The 26,186-nt window shown below is 39.6% G+C and overlaps 1 protein-coding gene across 2 annotated transcripts in view; it reads left to right on the top strand.

Annotated features, from left to right (window-relative positions):
* The first annotated feature begins 423 nt into the window (after positions 1-423).
* LOC117759498 (transmembrane channel-like protein 3) overlaps positions 424-26,186 on the top strand; it is a 37,069-nt gene continuing 11,306 nt past the window's right edge. The window contains exons 1-14 of one of the 2 annotated variants that reach the window (XM_034581649.1): positions 424-846; positions 2,763-2,909; positions 10,169-10,244; positions 12,127-12,208; positions 15,700-15,806; positions 18,897-18,995; positions 19,306-19,448; positions 20,080-20,227; positions 20,407-20,450; positions 21,130-21,277; positions 22,179-22,288; positions 22,384-22,462; positions 23,845-24,108; positions 24,700-24,828. In XM_034581649.1, coding sequence (XP_034437540.1) covers positions 725-846; positions 2,763-2,909; positions 10,169-10,244; positions 12,127-12,208; positions 15,700-15,806; positions 18,897-18,995; positions 19,306-19,448; positions 20,080-20,227; positions 20,407-20,450; positions 21,130-21,277; positions 22,179-22,288; positions 22,384-22,462; positions 23,845-24,108; positions 24,700-24,828 — 1,698 coding nt within the window. In that variant the 5' untranslated portion in view covers positions 424-724. Of the gene's footprint in view, positions 847-2,762; positions 2,910-10,167; positions 10,245-12,126; positions 12,209-15,699; positions 15,807-18,896; positions 18,996-19,305; positions 19,449-20,079; positions 20,228-20,406; positions 20,451-21,129; positions 21,278-22,178; positions 22,289-22,383; positions 22,463-23,844; positions 24,109-24,699; positions 24,829-26,186 lie in introns of those variants that run through there. The other variant, XM_034581650.1, reaches the window with a different exon arrangement.

Below are 26,186 nucleotides of genomic sequence, written 5' to 3'. Positions count from 1 at the left end.
AGCACAATCTTCAGACCCAAGTTCACAATTTTTCAAAACCAAAGCTCTGTAATTCAGCTGGATATAAAGCATTGCAGCATTAAAACATGCTTTTACTTTGTAGAGAAATTTCTTAAGTGCTTCTTTGAATGTTACTGCCGGAGAACTGCACCCCCCGATACCCATTATTATCAAAATGATCTGGCAGGACATATACTATTGTCGACGGGCCAGTGTTGACCTTCGGGCCACCAGTTGTCAGCTACTGTTGTAATTTATCTGAAATGTTCAGTTCATAGACTGACTGTTAAGCCCCGCCTCCACTGACTGCAGTGCTGTTTGCCTGTTATCGTTTGTCCAAATCGCACCAAGCTTGGCACTGCACTTACCTAGACCACTAAGAATACACATGCCAAGTGTGAAGTTGATAACGGTTTGCAAGATGTGCATTCAACAAACAAACAGACAGATGTTTGTGGAATAGGTAAATACAGTACGTGAAAAATATGTCAATATGAAAACTGATGGTGCTGTCTCTTTAAGCAGTCAGTTTGCCTGTGATTGGCCAGAGTGGGTGTGTTTCAATCTGTACTGATGTGGTCTGGGATGTTCCACTGGGGCTCCAGAGCAGCAGGTTGCCCCAACACAGACACACCAGTCCAGTCAGCCTGAGAAGCAGGCAGTTTCTGCTCACACGCTGATTCCATGACCTCAGTCTTGCTCTGGCACTCTGAGCAGAGACAACATGAGCACAGTGTCTGATTCTTTAGTTGGCAGCAGCAGGTCTCTGTCTGCAGCCAAGAGACACAAGAGTATCAGAAAGAACTCCAGGAGGATTTATTCAGCGTACCAGGACCACCAGCAGGGGTGAGTTTGCTCCGTCTGCTTTCACTTCTTCAGGTGCACTTTTATCAGGATTTCTGGGAAGCCCATCTGCTCCGCTCCCGTCCATCTCACTCTTTCTCCCTCTCTTTATGGCTGTCATCTTTCTGAGCTTTAAATTACATCATGTAGGTTATACAATTAGTCACTTCTTAATCAAATAGTCAGGAAAAACTATAAAGTGTACTTTGTGCTGTGTTACTATGTATTGCCCTCCATGGACTATATCAAGTCACAAGTGGTGACTCTTTATCCTGTTTAGACTTTTTTTAATGCTTCACCAAATTCCGTCAGAAATTATTGTCCCCACTTCATCTCATTTATTTAGATAATTATAAGACAAGTCCAGTCAGAGGTCACTTAAACTGCTGCCCTCTGCAAGACTTATGTTTATTTTTATGGAGAAACGTATATGTTACAGAGACCAAAAGCACAGAAAATAGTACAAATACAGTAGGAAATAAGGAAGTAAAAAAAACATAGAGAAATTATTCTTCCTATCTAGTTTTCTAATTCTTTCTTTTAGTTTCTAAGATTTTACACATCAGATGAAAGGCGGTGTAATATATTTTTTGTTATCCTTGTAGTCAAAGGTTTTTCACACACTTTGGTCCTATGATCAACCTTCATCCTCATTTTGGTCATATTTTAATATTATACATTTTTTAATTATAATAAATTGTCAAAGTTATGGATTGATTATTACAATGGAATGTTTACCAATTTATAGAGCAGTATGTTCTGTATGTATCTTTGATATGCCCACAATTCAGACTTTGCCTGCTCAGATAGTGAAAATATATCTGCATTGTTGTCACCGCCTAACAGTCCTTCCCTCGTGATTCACAAATAATTCACAAATCACAATTTGTCTCTGGTGTCACTTCCTTTGCTCTTAACCCTCAGCAAGACTATAGGAAAACTATTAAAACAAAACCCTATAGGAAAAAAACATAGAAACCTCAGATAGAGCCACAAGTGAGGGATCCCTCTCCCAGGATGTTTAATAGATTTTGCCTGGAACAGAGGATGTGAACAAAATAACAATATTTACAACATTAATGAGAAAAGACTGTATTTAAAATAAATCAGAATCGGGTTAATTGGAGAGGTGTGTCAATTTTTGAGAGAAAATGTTTGACCGAGATGGGGGGAGGAGTAATGACAATTGTAATGATAGAGGTATTGCCAATAATAGTCGTATATATGAGTAGGCATATTTTATATCTAAGCAATCTAGTTGCAATTATAATCCACGAACAGCTGCCTCCACGATCCACATCCGTGATGTGGCTGCAACCATGATCACGATCCACAATGCTGCCGCAGTGATCCTGGATCTGCAAACGATAAAGCACAAGGGCTCTGATGAAGAAGTCAGAGCTTTGATTGTCTTTGAAACTTGTTGCCACCTACACGAGCGAGCAGGGGATCAAACTGGCCACTGTTCAGCCTCAGGTAGCTGTGGAAAAGGCAGTCATCCAGACGTAGCTCCTGGAGAAGACTGTGAAATTCCCAGAGCAATGTGTGCATGAATATTACAGAGTTGAACCTTTGCTTTCTGTTCACTTCCCTTCTGTGCGAGCCAGGGGTGAATAAAGCAATCACTTTCTGTGGACAGGCAAATTTCAGTGTGGCTTTGTCTGGAGTCCAACTATGGTGAACTTTGACCTCTAATATTCACTTTAAATTCACCTATGTGTGACTGTGCCCTGATCCTGCAGCACAAATTGCGCGAGTAACGTGATGCGAAAAATTCACTTTGCGTTTGGTATGAATGCATCATAAGACAAACCAAATAAGCCAAGCATAAAATATCCTGATAACATTCTTTATTTATCTTTCCTACACAGTGTCATGAAGTGACCAGTTTTCATTGTCCCCTTTGTCCTATACTGCAGCTCCTCAGATGATGAAGATAAAGAGGATGAGCGGGTGGACAGCAATGACCCAGAGGAAATGTTCCAGAACATTCAGTACCAGAAGGAGATCATCGCCAATATCCGGACCAGACCCTGGCCAATGAGACGCAAGCTCAAAGTTCTAAAGTACCCCTCTGTTTTATTGTTTCTTGTGTATCTGCAGACTGGTAGTTAAATTTGTCCCTTCTGTTCTGCTCTTGAACACACACACACACACACACACACACACACACACGCACACTGTATTTTTGACACAGGATATATTTTCTTAATTTAATTTCTTGAGAAATTAAATGTCATGGATTTTAAAGCAAGTGCACCAGACCCTCAGCAGTTCACCCACTAAACTCTCAAGAAGGTATGATGACTGTGTCTCATACTGTCACTGAAACACATCCATTAATCAACAAGGCTTTAGGAAAACATGAATTAGTGTCGAAGAAAGTAACTGTTAACCTGTCCTGGACTGATTGTTGCAGCAGCTTTTTCTGCACAATATCACTTATATAGTGATACTTACCTAGTTATTTTTCAACTTGAGTTTTAGGTCTCACTTATCTAGCCTATTTACAGAATTAGAGGTGGTAAAGGTGCATTCAGTATGTTATTATATCACAACTCGGGCAGGATCTGTGATTGTATATTCAGATGGACGACACGTCTCCCCCTCCCACTGTACAAAAATGAAGCTAAAATATCCCAGATAGTGGTGCTGCCATTTTGCACTGATGACATCATTTGGGGGAGTGGAGCTGCAGTATTAAGGTCCTGCTGATTTGAAAACTTGCAAGTCAGTCTAAGCTGTCAATCATGATGTCCCACTTTGTTTGTATAGCATCAAATAACTAATTCAAACCAAACTTATCAGAAACATGAACACTTGAACATACATCAGTGGGATTGGAATTACCTATAACAGTTCTGGGAGGAAGTTAATGGACGTGATTTATTTGGATTGATCCACACGTTTTGGCCTCAATTTTGGGAACCTTCATGTCATGTCCTTTATGTACAGACATTTTACATAATTTGTAAAGAGCTATGCTTCAATTACAAAATTATTTGCAAAATTCATTTTGGGAGAATGTTTGCTGTCAACATTTTCTCCAGCACACAATGTGCCAGTTGTGTGTGGTGCACAGTGAGTGTACTAAGACTTTGATTTCACATGAGAATGTGGTAAGGTCTATGCTTCATTTTTTAGAAAAAGAAAAAAAAACTGGAGCAAGTGCCTATACACACAACCATTTATAGCTGCTATGTGAGGTTTTTGTAGGAAAATCAATGACTGTTTTCATAGTGAATGTCTAGCATGTACTAATATTCGTCATTATTCCTACATATTGTTTACATTGATTGGATCCTTGGCTTTACCTAATCCTTAGAGACACCCAGAGCTGGGTAGATCAGGCAGATGACAGATAAACCTCTTTACTTTACATAGCTCTTAACTTGACTATTACTGGGCCTTATTCAACAACCGTTCCTAAATCCCCTGTATGCATTTAGCAATGTTTTTGTATCCAGGATTTGTTCTCAGGTTTTCAAGTACAGCTTTTTTGATTACGGCAGGCAAATTAAAGCCTACTAGTTTTTGTTGTTCATAATTATAATGTGGGTTATTACTTGAAGATGTTGACAGGTTCTAAAGTTCAAAAAGCGCTTTAGTTTATTCATTCTGTCCATTGCTGCAGCGCTGCTCTGGCTCTCTGTCAGAAACGCTCTGTTTGAGATCCTGCCCCCCCTCGCAAAAAAACTCCCAGTCTGCTCTGATTGGCCAGCTGGTCCAGTCTCTTGTCATTGGTCAACTGCTTCCAGCGCGTATCGCATGTGTCATGCCTACTGAGTATAAGCAGAAGTCAGGTACAGGCCAAGCTGCTAAAACTAAAAACAACAAAGGTGAATTTCGAACCGTACGAGTTTGACAGAGAGGAGCTGGTAGTCCCGGAAATTCACAACCAAGACTGAAGCAGTGGTAAGTAACATTGTTATTGTTACTATTTCTCTACATTACATGTTCGCTGACTAACTCAATTGTATATTACTGTGTTTGGGTGCACTTGAAAGAATGCGCATAGACGTGGAAAATATCTAGCAAAAAGCAAAAGAATATGAAAGTCAACGCTATCTTACAATTAGTACAAGTAGTTACTAAAGTATGTTGCTAACTACCTGGTAACATCATTAACAAACACTTAACATTAAATGCATTACAGTAAAGCACAACTCGATTTTATTTAATCACACAGGATCAGGATGTAAAGCGGGTTGTCCTCTAACCGGAAGGTTGGCGAAGGTTTGCAATTCAATCCCCGTCTCCCCCGTTCCACGTGCCTCAGTGTCCTTGGGCAAGACACTGAACCCCCAAATTGATGTACAGTATTTATGTGTGAGTGAATCGTACTGTAAAGCACTTTGAGTGGTCATCAAGACAAGGAAAGCATTATATGAATACAGACCATTTATCATATATATAATAGAATGTAAGTTTTTATTTTCAACATTAATAATGTCTCATTCTCCGTCCACAGGTGCCTCTGACACCTCGCCTACTGCAGCTTTGTCAGCCCACTGGAGGCAGACAACCCACTAGAGGACAGGGAAATACTGAAAAAAACAACATTATTTGTCTCCTTACAGTGAAGACTGTTACTTCTGGAAAACGAGCTGACTCTCCAATTCTGAGACAGGAAATGACCCACAAGATGCAACTGCACGCACAGTACACAAGTCTGTGTCCAGATTAGAGCACGACTAGGTCACATTTTACCAGCCCACTGTGCCTGTTTAAACCTGACTTTTTTTTTTGGCCTGCGTTAATGCTGTGGAGCTACTTCAGAATTATTCCTTATCAGTAGTGAGTCCTCCTCTAACACTTCTATAATATACTGTCAATTTGTATTGTTTGTGTGCTGGACGTTGTGTGCAGAGCTTTTTACAAACAGTCTATGGTGCAGAGTGAAGTTGAAAAACTTTGTGCTCATTCTACCTCGTTTTTCTGTAGCGAAATGTCAATGTTTTTTATGAAATGAAACTGAATTTGCTTTATTACTGTTCACAAGTGTGGCTTATATAATAGTTTAAATTATGTATTGAACTGGTGCTTTATATATTACATGTCAACCTTACGATGTAAAGATAATGTAAATTATGATTTAGCGCTGTACCAATACAATTGAATTGAATTAAATTGAAGCTGTTTCAGAGGTCTCTAAAGCAATCGACACAATCTTCAGACCAGAGTTCAAAACTTAAAAAAACAAAAGCTATGTAAATCAGCTCAATATAAAGCATTGTAGCTACAAAACAAACAAATTGCCAAACAGGAAATGATTCTGTGAATGTTGTTGCCATTGACAGAGATCAGCAGCTGTTCTGTTTGTCTGTGCTCAGTCCAATATGCTGAGATAAAAATAATTAATATCAAAAGGAACTGGGGATGGTTATAAGTGGTAGTTTGACGTGTCAGATGTGTGTCCAAATCACACAAAATTTTACTCTGCACTCAGGATCACTCAGAATACACGAGAGTGAGATATGCATTTCATATACAGACAGAACGTGTGATTACACACTAACTGTGAAGGCTGCCATCTAAATTTGACCACATGTAATTGGACTGGTAGATGTGCAGGCCGAGCCAGAGAGAACGACAGCAGATAGAGAGCTTAAGATGTGCTGAGTATGTGCCATGGATAACAGGTTTTATAGTGGCAGTTAGTACCGGAAAAAGTGAAGTCTGCATTTTTCTAACCGTTTTAATCTCAAACTGAATGTCTGGGATTGCTCCGACTGCAGCAGCTCACATTTCACATTACAAATCATTTTTATCTGCACTTGACAAATTTGAGTTTGTTGACAAAAACCTCAGCCTAACTGAAAACATGATATCATAAGATAAACCATGTCTATTCTCCAACTCTAAAAGCTACAGTTGCTCTCCATGGGTAAGGAGTGTGTCAAGTGCACGTTGAACGGCTGCATTAATTACAACATGGATCATATAGCCCTCTGAATTGTCCCCTGTGCTGTGACAGGATGGGCTGGTTTCACTGTCTTATGGGCTGTAAAGCTGCATAATTACTTAAGGCAATTTATTTTAATGAGTGCAATCTGCTGTAACTGGTTTAAGAGGAATCAAGGTAAACAATGATTTTAAAATCTTAAAACCACAGTATTCAGTTTTCAATAGTAGGCATTTAGTGAAAGGAGATTGGCGGCGCTGTTGGGTGTGAAGGACGGCGGAGGTGAATAATGTTACGTAGATGGAAGTATCCGGACCGGGTAACATTATTGATGTGAGCTTGGAAAGATAGTGTGTTGTCAAGGATGACACCCAGCGTCTTAACCTGAGGGGAGGGAGAAACTAGAGAATGATCAATACTGAAGGAAAAACTGTCTGATTTTGTTTTGGTGGATTTGGTGCCAATAAGGAGAACTTCGGTTTTATCACTGTTGAGTTTGAAATTACAAGAGAACCAGGATTTGATTTCTTGTAGGCAATCAGAGAGGGAGGTTGACGGGAGGATGGAGGTAGGTTTGGTGGAAAGGTAGAGTTGGGTGTCATCCGCATTGCAATGCAAAAATGTATCTTAAATTTACGGAAGATATGGCCAAGAGGAAGTAAGTATATGAAAAACAGAAGCAGCCCCAGGACAAAACCCTGGGGAACACCTGTAGGTCCTGGAAATTGGTGGGATTTGAAAGATTTAAGTTGGATGAATTGAGTGTGGCAAGAGACGTATGATTCAAACCAATCCAAGGGTGTGTTGGTGAAGCCAATGGAGGCTAGTCTGAGGAGAATCTGGTGAGAGATGGTGTCAAAGGCTGCTGTCAGATCAATTAGGATTAGAATTAAAAACATTAATGAGAAACAGTCCGGAGTCAGCTGCCGTGAGGAGGTCATTGGTGATTTTTACCACGGTTGTTTCTGTACTATGGAGGGGGTGGAAACCAGACTGGATTTGTTTAAAAAGGTTATTGTGAGATAGGTGAGCATGGATCTGAGATCAGCTGTTTTTCAAGGATTTTGGAAAGAAAAGGTAAGTTAGAAATAGGATGAAAGTTATTGAAATTGTTGGGGTCTGAACCAGGTTTCTTAAGTATGGGAGTTATTGCAGCTGATTTGAAAGATGAGGGAATAAGACCAGAGGTGAGGGAGGAATGTATGATGACAGTTATTAGGGAGGCCAGAGAGGGTAGGCAGGCTTTGACTAGGACAGTAGGAATAGGGTTTAACTGTCAGGTAAATGGCTTGGATTTCTGAATGAGGTCAGAAATTTCAACAGCAGAGGGAAGATTGAAACTTGAAAGTGAATGAGAGGGAGGGACTGAGAGAAGCAGAGAGGATGGACTATAGGAGGAGTAAGGAGTCAGTTGCTGGTAAATTTGGTCAACTTTGGCATTAAAGGGATAGTCACTCATTATCTACTCACCACTATGCCGATGGAGGGGTGGGTGAAGTGTTTAAGTCCACAAAACACTTCTGGAGTTTCAGGGTTAAACTTTGTTGCAGCAGAATCCAATACAATTGAAGTCAATGGTGAGTGCTTCTTCAGACTTAATAAAACAACAGAAAAAACATAACATACCTCCATACTGCTCGTGTGGTGTCATCCAAGACATAGCAATGTTGCAAACACCAATTAGAAGCTTTCATGGTGTACCAAGTGATTATTCATAATGGTGCATCTTGATGTTTACCGCAAGATAAGCTGAGCTGAGAACAAGGTATATCTAAAATTAGGATCACTTTAGCTTTTTGATAATTTTTTTACCCATACAAGATAGTGTAAAGGACCTTTTTATCCTGAAATGTGTTGAAGCAGGTCATTCAGCTACCAGATTTGTTAGGACCACATCAAAGTATATTTATTGAACACTCAATTTGCATAAACAAATTAGTGACAAAGTGATGGTTAGTGGAATCACATTAAGCCCTTAATATGAGTGGAGTCAATTGATATTCTCAGCAAACATGATCAAGTGATGACTTGTTTCAATAATCCCATACAAAACTGCAGGCATTATTAAATAACTGTGATATCCTATAGAATTTTACATGATTATATTAGTATAAAAAGGGGCTTTAGACAGAAAGGTTAACACTATTTATTTTCAATCATATCATCAATCATTGGCAATTTTCACTGTAAATAGCTGGCTGCCAGAAATCCAGATTGGTTAGTACTTGCATTTGTACTGGGCTGGCCCAGCTCCATTAGGATGGCCTGTCTACTGGATGCACTTCAGCACATAGATCCAAAAGCACAGCTGTAGGGGATCTAAATCTGCTATTTAGCCAGTCATCATCACAGGACAGGAGGTCTTCATGCTTCCTGAACAATCCCACTACTCACATCTTCCTCTAGCAGCGCCAGTGCATCCATAACATAGCATGGTGTCACCACAGTATTTATATGTTTACAGTAATTTGACTGATTACTGCACACCTTGCAAAATTGATCACGACAGTCAGTGGTATCCTAACCTCTCCCCCCTTGACATAATTTGGAAAGTTTAAAAGGTGACCACAATGTATTTATTTAGGTGGTCTCCAGTGCACGCTGTGCGCCTGACAGCACTGTTTCCTGCAGCAATTTTACAGACACAAAAACTAAATTGTTTCTCAGTAATAGTGTAGTCCCCATTCTAAACATGCCTGTTGCTTGGCCTGTGGTAACTACTTCTACTACTGCTTCTACTTGAGAATTATTCCTTGACATTAGTGAACCAGGTTCTACAATATACTGTCACTTTTTGTGTGCTGATGTTGTGTTGATTTATCGAAATGCATTACATGTCAGCTCTTTCATGTCAGCTCTTTCAGAGGTCTGTTAAGCAATCGACACAATCTTCAGACCCAAGTTCACAACCTGTCAAAATAAAAGCTCTGTAATTCCACTCCCTATAAAGCATTTTTATAATTTATTTATATTAATACTGAAGGAACCATGTGTCCACATTGCACCAAACGGGGCACTGCACTTTCACAGCACTTTTTCACATACCTAGTTTGAAGCCTTTTGGATGAACAGTGTGCGAGATCTGCATTCCACATATAGACTGGCAGACAGACAGAGAGACAGACAGACAGAGAGACAGACATTTTTGTTATTCATATGCAGATAGTGGGTCCACTATGAGAGTTATGCAACCCAACATTTGTCAAGAAGTGATGAGGTCAGCAGAGCATGTAGCCTGTATATATAAACAGGAGTCTTCATATGTCATAAAGATACCACCCTTACCTGTGTGTGTGTGTGTGTGTGTGTGTGTGTGTGTGTGTGTGTGTGTGTGTGTGTGTGTGTGTGTGTGTGTGTGTGTGTGTGTGTGTGTGTGTGTGTGTGTGTGTGTGTGTGTGTGTGTGTGTGTGTGTTTCCTAGGCAGGCCAGAGAGATTGTTCTGAAGTATGAGGGCCGACTGACCAGAACCAGAGGCTACCAGACTGCAGGAGCTGATGTACGTACATACTATTCATTCAGTGTCATCCACTCTCACATTTCTTCAACAATGTACTAATACCTAATACATAATATTATACCATATAATACTATACCATACTAATACTACAGCAGGACTCGCATATAAATTATGCCGGAGTATTCAACCGGAACACTACTCATTCACTTTAAAAGTGGTGACATCATGTGCTGCCGAATTGCATTGTGATTCTGCCACGTATCACTTGTATAATGTGGTATATTTTAACTTTTTTTTTAGCTTTTATTTTCTTCTCTGCATATGTATAAACCAAAGAAACAAACTGACTTTGACCTAAAGTGACTGGATGCTAGCTGATCGGGGGGTGACTCCTGAATAGTTTCTTCATTGTTAATTGGTTTAGAATAATTCTTGTGCTCCTGAGAGCTTTTGTAGATCTACTCAGCACAGTGGCCATGTCATGTCAAAGGATGGCCAAGGCACACTATGGAAGGAACCTATCCTGTCCAAGTCTAAAGCAGCCACAGAGTCCGTTTTTATTAACAACACAACAAAGATGGATCAGAACAGAGTAATCAGGATCAGAACACTGGTGCTAACATGAAACTAGAAGGGCACTCTGAGAAGGTATACCTCCATCAAGACTAATGCCCTATCTCACCATGTCGAAGCAGTGTTTCCATTTATTATAGACTGTGGCAGCCCACCGAATTCAGAATTGTCCTGCCACAATTTTATAATGAATGAAAACAATTCACAGTTCTCATAGTAACGTAAGATACCTCTACACTGGTGTAGCTGTGTGCAGCACTATTTCTGTAGCTGTTTGCAGTGCTATTTTCATCATTCTTAATTGCATGCGCACTCACACACTAGGGCTGTCGTCACAGCCGTGACAGTCAGACCTCATAGTTTCGGCTGCAGTTGTGCATGTACCTGCCAGTGGCATGTAATGTAGTTCTTTCTCTCATATGCACTGAAAATGTAATAGTTTCTTTCCTGACCCCTACGGCATCCCTCTACACAGTTCTGTGTTAATCCATCTGGATGAAAACATAACCTCTCAGTGGACAAACCAACAAAGATGGCTCTGCTCTGACTCTACTGATATCCTCTTTCCTACAGTGTGTCACTGTGGGCAACTTCAGTGAAATATATGCTTTGTACTGTAGGGCCACAACTCTGTGTACTCTGTCTGACTGTGTGCTGAGAGGAGCATCTTAGTGTCATTTCACTGCACTGCAGTAACTTGACCATGCAGATCCAGAATAATAAAACATGTTGGATTTCTTTTGTACAGCCTGCTGAGTTCAGATTTTTACTAAGCTTGTGGGCTGAACACACACACACACACACACACACACACACACACACACACGCACACACACACACACACACACACACACTGCAGATCTGTATGTCTGTATTACATACACACATATGGGAAGGGCAGAGAGAAAGAGCTGTGCAGCTGCACCACAGCAGCATGAGTGAATTTATAGCCTGTTATTATAGCTCAGTTTAATTAAAATGTTCAGGCTGCTCAAGCTCCATTAGAATAAATTGACTTTTAGTGAGCGGTCTGCTGATATGGTATTAATTCTACAGTTTGGCTCCCAGTTAATCAACAATCAGAGTCATTGGTCTGCCTGACCTTATCTTAATTAATAACCATCTCAGTTCTGATTGTATCATCAAACACAATCACAAAACAAATGTCAACATCTTAAATTGTTATTAATCTCTGTCACCATGTTTTTTTTAAATCATTGCTTCAAGTCTATATAGTTATTAGATATGAGTAATGGAATAGATAGTAATGTGCTGTCAGAAGTGTCTCAGTGTGTCTTTTTAAATGTATCTTTTTTTAACACTGGTCCTACTCCTATTTCTCTTGCAGCTGCTGAAGAAACTTTCCCGTGTACTGTACAACATTGTGGTTCTGTTCATTCCCTGGGAAGTGAGGATCAAGAAAATTGAAAGTGAGTTGTCTGTTTTTCTGCAGAGAAAATTAAATTAACATCACTGATAATCATAATTTATGCTGTTTGTAAAAGTCAGTGGTATCCAGGGGTGTTTCAAACCCTCCTACTCTCAGCTATAAGTTCTTAACTCAGGGATGGGCAACTTTGATGATGGAGAGGGACACCAAATTTGTATCTTTACTGCCAGTGGACCAGACCATGTGTGACCATGAACCTTCACCTGTAGTAATCTCTCAATTACCCAAATTTAGTGGCTATTAAATTGCTGACAAATTCAATCAAAACAACTAAATATACACCAGCAATGAATATTCAAATGCATTAAGTAATGAACTTTAATACAAAAACAAAACACATTCCTGTGTGATAGAACATTATATCAGTGCAATAGGTCTCAAGATTATAATTCAATAATGGTGCAAAAGTTAACACTGACACCAGGTGAAAAAAGTCATGTTTGTAGTGCATTTCTTTGAATAAGCATTGGTTTGTAGGCGTGGAGGTGGCTCTGAGAGCACCTGCAGCCAGCTTGGTCCTGGTCCGGTCCCTGGGTCGGCCTCATTGATATTGGTAACTTTGGTCACTAAATCCATGAAATGGCTAAAGTTCAGTGTTGGCACAGAGGGCCTTCTGTAAAATCAAATTAAGACAGGATTTAAGACAGGTCTTCTTTGCATTGATGGTGTCAGAAAAGCTTAAAGCTTGTCAAAGCCCCTGTGCACTTTTAACAAGGTTGAAATAATCCTGACCTTGGTAGTATCATGCAAGTACACTAGTTTCAGTGTGTATATTCATGTAACATCGATCACATCTATACTCTATATCTATAAACATATATCCGAAAAAAAGTACTTGCAGTCGTGCATTACTTGTTTTAGATTTCCCCCAATGTTTTGATTTTCAATGATTCCTCTCATCAATATGTAATGGTACAGAGAGACTGTTTCACAGGTCTTTGTCATGTTATCATCTCCAAAGCTTTAGCCATCTCTACCGCATGTCCCTACAATGTTCATCTGACAAGGGCTTCTATGCTTTAACAAGCTCAAGAGAAACAGAATAAGGATTCATCCATAGCAAAAATGATTTTTTGTCTATGTAGTTTTCCTTTCCTTTCTGATAGTGGCTCTGGCAGTTCTCCTGTAGTGTTGGGTGGTCTCAAGAATAAGACAATGAAGTAACACACTGTTTACTTATAGCGTACACTCTGTAGGCAGCATCTTGTATTCTCTCTCTACTCTAACTCTCTGTGTACAACATCTCAACTAGAACTTGTTCTACAAAGGTGCCGACTAGTGGTGAAGTAGCAGAAGTTAGAATGTCAGAACACAATTAGAATGTCAGAACACAACACCTCCCTCTCGTTGTAAAATATCTCAGATCAAACAAGTGTTATTAGTAAAGAGAAAGTCAAATTTAAGTAGAATCTTACTTACCTTAGCAGGCAAGACTATAATTGTCTTAAGTAATCAAACAGAAATGTGCTCTTTTAGTGCTTTTAGAGTAAAAAGAGTAATGACAGAATGTAAGTCCATGTAAAGGCACTGTGGGCACAGAGAGCACCTCCACGTACCAGATGATTCATCAGTGCAGATGAGGGCTGTTGGCTGATTGATCCTCTGGTTCAAAAGGCAGCGGCGGAGCTGCCAGAGAGACACATGGGAAGAGACATGTAGAGTGAAGCTCATGAAGGAGAGACAGACACAGCTGAGCTGAAAAGCTGGACGCCAGCAGTAACTGCAGGCAAGTTTGAGTTTTGAATTTATGTTGGTGCCTGTTCTGAAATAAAATGTTGAAGCCTGAATGGTTTGTCTCTGGCTGTTTTGGGGAGACCCCGTTGGCATCGACATGTGCCACAGACACATTTAACATATACAATGCACATAAAAGTAAAAAGTATTCACTTTCAAAATGTGTAAAGTGCATTACCACTAATACTTCAAACCATAGTAACCATTTCAACAGTAACAAAACTACAGCCAAACATCTCAGCCTTCATAATATAGTGCAACTTATGGCATAATGTAGTCCTTGTGCCACTTTGGTTTGTATTTAACATGAGGCTCTTTGTGAGAGGGCTGATGATTAACATGACCTTGTGGTGGTCGAGACATTTCAGAGTTTTGTCCAGCCACAGAGGGAAGGTGAGCAAGGTGGGAGGCCTTCCAGATCTTTCCATCACTCAGCAAGAAAGTGTTTGGGCCTAGTTTCTAGGGAAGTGAATCTGGGGTGTGCTTTAGGTACACGATGAGGCTTCCTTATCCTCACTCTCTCTCCTGGTTGAAAAGAAGGTAGCCTATGCATGCAATGCATTTACCATCAGTGTAGCGCTGCATCTTTTCCTGTTGTCTCTGGACTGCATGGCGAGCAAGGGAAGAATGTTCAGCTTAGTACCCATTTTTCTGCCATACAAGGACTTAGGGTGGTGTAGCATGGTACACCTGGAACCAGTCCATTACAATTAAAGGTTGTGACTGTTGGATTTTACATTGAATGCATCTTCTGAGGGCACAATGATCCCTCTCAACAGCTCCATTAGCTGCTGAGTAGTAAACTGAAGTTCTGCTATGGATTATCCCTCAGTCATGCAGGAAGGAGGCAAAACCTCAGATGTGAACTGTGGATCGTTATCTGTGACAACATCTCTGGGTTACCATAACGACTAAAGACAGTGGCCAGGAAGTGTGTAACGTTCTCAGTAGTGGAAGTATGTGAAAGTTCAGGACGCTTAGAATAGTAGTCAGTCAGAGTGATATCTGCAGGCAGCAACAGCTGTATCGACGAGCCTAACAATATTGAGTCCAAGTCTTTTCCACGGCCCATCAGGCATTGGGCCAGGTTGCAGAGGCACAGGGTGGGTATGAGTCTTGTCATTACACTGACATACTGCACATCACTGCATTAAAAACCAGATGTCCGGCCCTGTTTAGTGATGAAAATCTCCCTTTTCAGTCAGTGCATGAAGCTATGCAAAACTGGGTAGTCTCAAGAATAAGACAATAAAGTAGTTAACAAACATAGGTTTGCCTTTGAATGGCGAAAAAAGTTTGTCATCTTGCCTGGAAGACACAGCTGTCCAGGTCCAGTTTTCTTTTATGGCAGCTCATCATGTCTCTGTCCGAGGTGTGTTGCTGTGGTGGAGACCCAGCAAAACAGACTTCAACATGTGATGACAGTTGACCTTGCCACAGACCGCTTGCGTTTTGAGGTGCGCCCTCTATCTGTGATTACAATTAGAAGTCAAATGTGTTCATAATGTATTTGCTTCCTTCCAACCCCTGCCAAAACCAAAAATGTATTGATATTTGGAAATCAACTCGCGATGAACATGTCTGTCTGAACTGAACTTTTTTTTATTTATAAATATGGCCATGGTATGTTTTGTAAGTTGCATTAGAGCCGATTATTTTCATTAAAATAAAATTGCATGCCATTGAAGGACTGTATATAAAGTGTTTACAAAATGTATGTTTTTCTGTCTCTTTGAGGTCACTTTGGGTCGGGCGTGGCTTCCTACTTTATCTTCCTGCGCTGGTTGTTTGGGATCAACATAGTCCTCACCATCATGACTGGAGCCTTCATTGTTCTACCAGAGGTCAGCATGTCTCTGACATTGCATCCTATATGAACAACCATGTATAATTCTGCCCGTCATATATTTATTATTGTAAATAATGATTTACTGGTTTATGTTTTATGTCAAGAGCAGTCCCTCTATTTTCTTCAAATTCTATTCACAACAGTGTGAACATGTCACTAAAGATCCCTCTATTCACAATTAATACCTTTTACACCTGTATTACAATAGGTTTTGGGTCATCAGACTATTATCTGATAGAGCTGGACCACATGAAAGTACAGGTATATATGCGAAAGAGACGCATTGAAGACAGATTCTGATTCTAATTGGCCTAACCACCTCCGGGGGTGGTCAGGTATGAATTGTGACCACAGTAAAAACAAGCTTAAATGCAATTTGCATTGCCTATTCACATACAACAAGTACGTGGGTGGACATACATTATCGTGGCTAGTCAGTCAGGAGCCATGAGGACTCGGGTCTCTGCTCAGTCTTCAGCTTCTGCTTCAAAAGCAAAACAAACAAACCAACAACAACAACAGTAGCGTGGCTACTATCTGTATTTTCTTTTTTCTAGTACCTGCCAATGAATTTCCAGCTGTAAATGATTGATTTGGATGTGCAGAGTGGGGGGAAGCTGAATGCAGGAAGTATAGGCAGATACTTCATCTAATATTATCTGTGTATGTTCAAGCAGTTCGTGCTTTGGCGTCACCAAAAACACAACCACAAATAAACAAACATGATACAGTTTTAAATCAAAACAAGAAAAATCTAAAATGGAAAAAATAACTATAAAAAATGAAAAATTGGGGTTTACAGATTCATTTTCTCACTTTTATATATTAGATTGATGAGAGAAAAAGGCGGACAGTTGACACTGAATTGAAAGTAAACATTGCAACATAAAATGGTTAATGGTCTGTGTAATGGGGGAGACGGGGTTCGAACTGAGCTTCTATTTAAGCCTATGAAATATCTGAAAGGAAAATAAAACACTGGAGAAAAAAAAGGAAATTAAACCTGTCGAGAACGAGGCACTTTGTGAAGGAATAATTGGCCAGTAGCTTCAGCTTAGTTTGTGTAAGTGTCAGTGTAACTATTTAAAGATAAAAGCTAAGCTGGGGTATAATGGTAATGTTAGAATACCTTTGATAGATTGAGAAATAAATACCTAAAATAATAAATGTATAAATGAATCAATGTGTATGCAACATAAATAAATGGCTGAAATGTACTGTTATTTTTATTAAGACATAAAATGTCTGGCACAGCATGAATTAATAGCCTAATGTGAAAATTACAACGGGCGAGACATTTCACAAATGCAAAAGCTACACAATAGAAAAACAACTTTCAGGCCTATTACTTTGACAGTGATATGTAACACTTGGAGCACTGTATATTTAACCATATTCTTTCTTGACTTTACCTCTGGAAATGTTTTGTTCATATAATCATTAGTGCTGATTAGAGCATCCGTATTTCCTCATATTTGGGTTTGTAGCCTGGGGATTTTCCAGCAGCCCCAGCTAAAGTATAAACTGTAGACGAGAACAAAAGATGGTGCAGGATTTATGTTTGTCTCTGAAGTGGAGACACCAGCGATTTCCACAGACATGACTTATCGCATCATTCCCCATACCTAATTTTATCACTATGTGTATTTCTTCTACACCTCTCCCTCTCTCCCTCCTGCGTTTTTTTGGACTTACTCTCCACTGTCTTCTTTTTTTACATCCAACCTTTATCTCACCTCTGCTTAGTGAGAAATATCATCCGACATCAAACATAATGACATTGTGTCAAGCTTGTGTCGTGTGGCTGATTGTGTGACCAAGAAGGAAATGGAGGGTCAGTCCACCGAAGATATTCTCCTTTTGTACAACTTCGGACAAGGAGGTTCTGTTTTCATCTGATTTTGTTTGTTAGTTAACAGGATTACGCAAAAACTACAGGACAGATACCACAAAACGTGCTGCTCTAGGGGTCAGGGAAGAACCCATTACTTTTTGGTGCAGATCAAGGATTTTATTTTCACTTTTTTAACATTGCGAGTTTCACAATTACGTGTGAATCTTGATGAAACAATTCAGACATAGTAAGGGGGTTGGTATCAGTGAGAGTGTGTAATTTCATGAGATTCAAATAAGAATCAGAATTTAGTGGATTTAAATGTGGTTTCATAGGGGTGTAGGCCTTTTTCAGTTGCTGTATGTTAACAAATAGTGCTAGAAAACTGTAATTACAACCAATGTGAAGCTGAGAAATGCAATATGGCTTTAGATATAAGACTTGTTTTAATCTAAGGGCACTGTTGGGCTACAGCTGAGGTTGCAATTTGTTTCCTACACCTCCTGCGTTCACGTCCTTTTTAGGGAAAGACTAGAAGCTGTTTCATTTTGTTGTAGCACCCAGGGCCTTATTTTCAGGATGACTATGTGTATATATTAGGTATAAACAGTGCAGAGGTTAGCACTGTTGTCTCACAGCGAGAAGGTTTAAGAACGATTGGCTGAACAAGGCTTTCCTGTGTAGACTTTGTGTGTGTGACTCCCTGTGTGAGAGTGGGTTTTCTCAGAGTCATTCGAGACTCTAAACTGCTCGTAGATATAATGTTAATGTTTGGTTGTCTCTGTAACTTAGAGCTGTCTGGATATAAAATATTCTATTTATAATATGGAGTTTTAATATTCACCCCAACACTGTCTACATCAGTGATTCCACACTGCAGGTCCTCTCATGCCACTTTCCAGGCTGTCAAATAGAAACACTGCAGCAGAACTTGTTTTGTTGTTTAGGTTGGAGACGTCCATATCACACACCATCATGTTGTAAACTCCAGTGGTAACTGCTTTGAACCGTGAACATATGGGCATGAAATAGTTAAATGAGGGTTGTTTTCAGCCACCATATGTATCTGTGCCCACTCATTCTTATGCTGTGATTAGTGAAATACGAACATTTTATGACTCACACGTGGTGCGGGTGGTTTCTATGTGTGTTTGATAAATAAAGGCAATTGTTATTCTCTCCGAACATAAAAAAGAGCTTTAATTTATTCATCATAATAATACTTGAAATTGTTGTGTTTGTGTGAACTAGCTGCTGGCTGGAGCACCATTTGGAACCACAAGGAGTAAAACTATCCCCAAGGAGCATCTGGCCTCAGCCCAGGACTTGGACACCATCTGGTCTCTTGGGGCAAGCCTCTCTCTCCTTTTATTATTCTGTCAATAACATATTACACACAGACAGAATGAGCCATTATTCAAACATTACTTTATTGCCTCCTGGCCCTTATTGCCTATTTAACCTCCTCCACTTTCACAGTTAGAATAGTAAATATTATTTATATCATTATTCCATCATCACAAAAATCCCTTTATACAATTAAATTAAGACCAATAATGAATCATACTCTGGATGTAGTTGACCTTCATGTCATGTCATCATGTGCTGTACCTCCTTGGGTTTGTTGACAACATGTGTTGTATCGGTTTGATCTCCACAGGGCTACCTGCAGTACTCTGTGTTATTCTATGGTTACTATGGCAGGGTGAGAAAAATTGGCAGTGCTGGGTACCGGTTGCCCCTCGCCTACTTCCTAGTTGGGATGGCTGTCTTTGCCTACAGTTTCATCATTCTGTTAAGAAGGTAATCATCCTGCTCTTTGCAACTCACTCTGATGTGGTAATGATTATATGACAAAATATTATGAAAGGCTGAATTCATGAAGTTTTCAGATCAGGTCTGATTTATATCAGATTATGTAGTGTGATGTGTCACACTCACTGAAAGGAGATAGTTGCTGACAGCAGCATAATCAGCAATCAGAAATTAATAAGATAGTCTAATGACCAGGCTGCACCAGCATTGATTGTAAAATAATTAAGTAGTGAAATCATTTATTTTATATGGATCACTGCAAACATCAGATCTGCTCATAGTAGAGGAGTAAGCAGTGGCTTTGTCCTGGAAAAATTCAATTTAGGTCAATAATGTATTTCTGAAACAACAAACCATGCTTTGTAAAACCACAGCAATCTACCCATTAGGATAGATATTGATACTATATTTTATGTGTAGACCAGAAATATAAATATATTGTGATAATGATGCCAGAGGAAGGGATGTCACAGAATATTTGTTTCTCTTGGGATCAACTATGTCCTCAAATTCCTTGGAAACCAAGCCATTATCCTGTTCTGAAGTGTTGGACTGGTCAACTGACTGGTTACCTGGTTACATCACTATCCTAAACATATCTCCTGCCCTGATTTTGCAGAATGGCCAAGAACTCTCGTCTGAGTTTGGCCAGTGCCTCTGATGAGAACTTCACGTTTTGCTGGAGGGTTTTCTGTGCCTGGGATTACTTGATAGGAAACCCAGAAGCTGCAGAGAGCAAGGGAGCCGCCATTGTCAACAACATCAGGGTCAGAAAAACACAAAGACACTCAAACTACATACTCAGTGAAATGAACATATGTAGGTACTCCTACATATAGATTGAATCACCCTTCAAGCAGTTACTCTTATATTTTAGATTACTTGACTTTATACACTGTGATTGTCAGCAGTTTTCCATAAAAAAATAAAATGTTTTCCTGCACAGGAGGCCATTGTCGAGGAGCAAGAAAAGAAGAAGGACACAAGTTTGTAGGTGTATTTATTTTATTTGTGTTTTTGCATGTTTTTTGCACTTGCTCTTGAGTAGTGACTTCATTAGCCTCGGTGCTTCTTTCCCCTTTAATCAGTCCTGCTAATTTACAGCACCCAGCATGTTTATACACTTTTCACACACATCACAACTAAAGTTAAAAGCTTTGACAAAAGGTATGAAAATAAGTGTCTTGTTTAATTAATAACTCATTTTACAATAAAACTATGCATTCAAAAATGTCTTTACAAATGTATTAATAAATCTTTAAATGAACAAATAAAAATCACTGATGGATTCATATTTCATTCATAAATAATACATTTTAACAAAATGTGTTATTTATTAATAAAATGTTTCATTACTATTTATGTGCGACAAGTCAGTCAGCTTGAGTGGAGTAGATGATTATGTGAAAGTAAAAGATGCGCACCTCTGTCCTCATCACCACCCACATAAAGGAACAATATCTGCCCCCCTTGGCTAAGGTGGGGTAGAGGTGGGGCTTTGAAAGGCTACTTGAACAGTTACGGTGGCAACAGAAGCAGCAAATGAGAGCATAGCTCTAACATGAGCAGAGTTTCGCAGCTGTCTATTACGAATTTCTGGGAACTTCCAGGTTTTCATGGATGAAATGTGTGCTCTCAATCCGATCATTGTGTTTCTGTGTGTTTTAAGGGCAGTTCTGATTAGTCTGCGCATCTTAGCCAACATCCTGGTGCTGCTGTCTCTGGCTGGCAGCATCTACATCATCTACTTTGTGGTGGACCGTTCTCAGAAGCTGGAGCAGGAGAAGCCAGAGCTGACGCTGTGGGAGAAGAATGAGGTAGCAGAGCAGAGCGGACATCATCATCCTCAGCATCATTAGGTTGATTAGATTATCCAGCATATAATACACTTCCAAGAAATCAATGACAGTGGAGAAGCTTCCATCTGTCAGTGTCATCTTTACATTTACTTCAAAGAGCCTGCTCTTCTATCAACCTGCTGTTCTATCATGCATGCATACACACAAACACACATACATATGTACACATACTGTACATACATACATTTAAATAAATACATACACACATACATAGTTGTATACATATTCTTCCCTTTCCTTCATGGACACATGCACTGCACTTCACCACAGTTGAGGCTCCTCTTGTCTGTTTAATCTTGATATGTTTTTTTGGCGTGTTCCGTGTGTTGTACGGGATATGCACTGATAGATAGACAAAAAGGAATCGTCTTTTCTGTGCTATTCTCCATTTAGTTTAAAATCTGTCCTGATGTTAGGAATGTGGCACTCAATGATGCAAAATAAACAAAATAACGAATAATTCCCTTCTAATGAATTTAACTGAAAGTAACAAACCTGTTTTGAAAATGTCAGGAGTAGAGGCGTACAGATATTTTTGTTAAGATGTAGGCTAGCAAGTAAAAGTAACAAGTTGGCAGGAAAATCAAGTACTGTAGCAAAGTATTTCTACTTTGTTAATTTCCACCTCTGCCCATACCGCATCCTTCCACCAGTTTCCTTGAAAATCTGTCAGTAGTTTTTGTGTAATCTTGCTTACAAACAAACATATAAACCAACCAACAATCAAACAGACAGGGGTGAAAAACACGGGCTCCTTGAGGTAGAAAATGAAGACTTTCCAAAGTTTGGTGAATCTCCTCTAAATGAAGGATACTGGACTAACTCATGTTAGTGTCTCTCATGTCAACCCTCTGTTCAGGTGAGTGTGGTCGTTTCTCTCATCACCATGATTGCTCCGTCTGCCTTTGAGCTCGTGGCTCAGCTGGAGATGTACCACCCACGAACCTCGCTGCGATTCCAGCTGGCCAGGTACTCCAACAACCAGACACAGAGCATTAATTGACACACTATATCATATATTACAGGCCTTACTGAACATTAATCGTATTTTCATGTGTTTACAGAGTGCTGGTTTTATACCTGGGCAATCTCTACAGCCTAATTATTGCCCTCCTTGATAAAGTCAACATTATGAGCTCTGCTGTGAGTATAGTAGATATAGAAAAATAAAATGTATTTATTTTTCTGAAAACCTGGGGCTTACTTTCTAAGTTCTGTCCATCATCTTTACACTAATGCTAAAATCCACTCCACTCATGAGATGTGGCTGTAATGTAAACGCAGTCAGTAGGGGCATGTTGTAACAATCCCGCTTGTTAGTTGTCCCAAATTGAAATTACATTAGACCTGCTGCCTGGTGGTCTTATACTTCCACAAGCCAGTCAAGTTGAAATTTACACTCATATCATGTGAACACTTTGAAGGAACTTAATAAAAGATATTAGGGGATTTTTTCATGGTATAAATTCCTAAGTTATGACCAAAAAGGTCTTTTGTTTTCACTGCCACCTTGACCTTTGTCCATATTAATTGATTCATTGTGTCAGGTTATGTTTGGGTCCAAGTGAATGTATGTGGCAAAATTGAAGAAATTTCTTCACAGCGTTAATCTGGCCGTTTTCAGACATGACCTTCGGATAAAAGAATTGGTTACGGAGTTTACCCGTAGTCTGCCTTTCATACATGCACACTGCAGCGTGAGGTTCTCTGCACAGACGCGTTCACAACACCAACAAATCCTCATTATTTAGCCGGGGGAAGCAGGCAGAGAAAGTCTGCAGAAACTGCGCAGGACCTCGCTTGGAGATTTGTGTTCACACATGCACTGTCTCCGGAGAAAATACAGAGGATCTGTGGAGTTCAGTGCATATCTGAAAGCAGCTTTAGATATCATGTGCATTTTTCAGAGAGAGTTTTAGGTCTCACAAAAAGCAAACAGGGGAAGCAATAAAAGACTTAAAAATTAACCAAGTACAATTTGAAAACAACGTATATTGAATGCTCACAGGCTCTTACGGTCTACCAGGAGTATTTTACAATTAAACTATTATGTATTCAAACAATGTTTAACATTTTTATATAGGCTTTTTTGTCTCAGGATGATGGAGGGGGTGGTGCACCAGCGCCCCTTATTAGCTGCTACCACTACTTTAAACTACAAAAATCCAAAGTGATTACATACAAAAACCATGGCTACAGTCTAATCTATGACTAATTAATATGAGGGAAACCATGTTACACTGTATGATTTCGTTTGTTAATACTGTAGATTATGATTTGTACTTTTTCTTAGTGAGAGATAAAAAGAGGTATAATCTCATATCTGTGTGTTAAGTGCAAAGCTGTAGTCGGGACATTGTTAGCTTAGCATAAAGACAAAAAGCTAGTCTGTCACACCAGTATACACCCAACACCTTGTCTCAAGCTCTGCATTGACTGATATGCCTAATCTTGTGTTACTGATTTTGCATCTCAAAGTTGCTATCACATGCCAGACTGTATGTGGTACCATGTTTGTTATCCAGATTCAAGTGAGCACAGGTAACTGGTCTGACTCCAGTTCGTTCCTGGCCACCATCTCTCAGCCCGAGATAGACAGCCTCTCTACCCTGGTGTCTGAGATCTCTTTGTCTGAACATCGCAACAGCACCATAGCGACCATCGCCACGGTGCTGGAAGTCACCAACAGCAGCCGGAGCGTCTCTGGGACTGTCCCCAACCAGACAGCTCTGTTTGAGAGGAACACCCGCTCCCAGCAGGACCCATGCTGGGAGACCTACGTTGGACAGGTTCTGTCTTGTGATCATTACACACCATATTTCATGCATGTGGTAAATCTCACTTTTCATCAACAGAAAGTAGGTCCTGGAAAAGTTGAAAAGGTCAAACAAATTCTAACCTATCTTAAGAAGTCGTACAACTCAGATGTGTGTTAGAGTAAGGACTTTATCTAAAGTGACTTTATTTAAAAAACGATTTACAAAATGTCTGTGTTTCTGTCAATGCTGCCTTTAAAATGAAGATGTTTGCTGTACACAGACAGATTGCACACCGTCTCTTGTGATCTGAATGTGTTCTCTTGTCAAAATGCTGTTTCAGTGACTTTGATCTGATTGGTTTTGAAATTCCTTTAATTTAGCAGGTTTGAGGTCCAAATTTGACCTGCTAACGAAAAGTAAATGTGCATCAAGGCCGATTCACTGAGCTAAAGATTCCCAGCAAAAATATAGACATGAGGATATCGCTTTATCAGTCTGTAAATTATAAAGCACAGAACCAAACAGAAGCTTTTAGGCTTGAGTGGTGAATAATGAGATGAACAGCACACTGTTAGCATATGTATATGATGTGACATGCGTTTGTCTGTGGTGTGTCACCAGGAGATGCTGAAGCTGTCCATCATTGACATGATCTTCACTGTGGCCAGTATTCTGCTCATTGACTTCATCAGAGGTTTGGTGGTCCGCTACCTGAGTGACTGCTGCTGCTGGGATTTAGAGAGCAAGTTTGTAAGTTGTGCAGTTTTGTGTTTTAAAGTTCTTTCATTAATCAGTTACCAGACTAAAAAGTTTAACTATGTTTTTTTGTGCAGAATAAGTAAATGACATACTGTCTAATGTGTTATTTAGGGAGTATTAGAGGTGCTGGTAGGCAGGCTTACTGGTGCACCTTGCTTCAAATCTTTTTGAGAAGCTAAGCTTACCAGATGCTGACAGTCACACTAAATGTTGAACTCTCCCTTTAAAGGTACCCTGTGGGCTTCTCTTCTAAACCAAAAAAGTCTCTGTTAAGTCCCATTATTGCTCTCAAAACACATTATGCTTCATGCAGGAGCCAGTTGTGTGAATAGATTCATTCTTAAGTGGACAAGCAATCTAAATTACTGGCACTCATCGATAAGGTTGAGCACGGATTCCAGTGTCAATCAGGCACCAGTTCCTTCATGGCCGGAACCTACCAGACCAGTGGGATTTGTGGTTATCGGGGTAACTTCAGGTTAACTGAGTTTTCAGTCCTTCGAAGCTCATTCACTTCTTATCAGGGTAAATCACCACGGTAACTTATGCTGGCTAACGGCTAACCTGCTCCGGAACAGGTTAAGTTGAACATAAGAGATCAACCAGGATAAAAGCCTGACATCTAAACATTTTACATGTTAATAGTCTTTTCTTTATTTTAACTTTTGTATTGTTCTTTTGTCAGGTACAAGCTCTGTTACATAGGGCCGGTGGCATGCTATGTCTTAATTACAGTACTTAACAGTTACAGGACATTTTACAGCTTGACCAGTTAACATTGAATATGTGTTATTCAAATGTTAAAAGAAATTCTTAAAATTTCAACAAAGAATATTCAACTGGAGTTATTAGCAAAGATAGCAATCTCTTAGCGTAACACTATGAGACTTAAAGTGGTAGTTATGAATAATTAATTATTAATAATCAGTTAATTTATGAATAAATTAAATTTCACCACAATTAACTTGTTTGTAAGTGCAGTTGAATGTCTACTCCAGTGGCAGACTAGTGGAATTGAATTCAAACCTTTGGCTTGACTGAAAAGTTCATGATTCCACTTATTTCTAGCATTGGCCCAAAATGAAAAATATTATATTGCATAATTATGAATTATTGCCAACTGTACTCACACGGTCCTCACACGGGGCACCATTATGTTGTGCATATCATACATTAAGCATGACACCATTAAATGGTCTGCCTTTGGGCATTCAATAAATTTGGTTATCAGAAAAATATTGAATATTCATATTAAAAATATGAATATTAAATAATTAAAGCTACCTCGGGGCACCACCCTTCAAAGGAAGGGAGAGATAGCAAATGTATTGATTAAGTCTCATGAAAGT

This window comes from Hippoglossus hippoglossus, chromosome 3 (assembly GCF_009819705.1).
Source record: "Hippoglossus hippoglossus isolate fHipHip1 chromosome 3, fHipHip1.pri, whole genome shotgun sequence".
In the NCBI taxonomy this organism is placed as follows: domain Eukaryota; kingdom Metazoa; phylum Chordata; class Actinopteri; order Pleuronectiformes; family Pleuronectidae; genus Hippoglossus; species Hippoglossus hippoglossus.
Note: the sequence above shows the minus strand (reverse complement) of the source record. Positions and strands in the feature narration are given on the sequence as shown.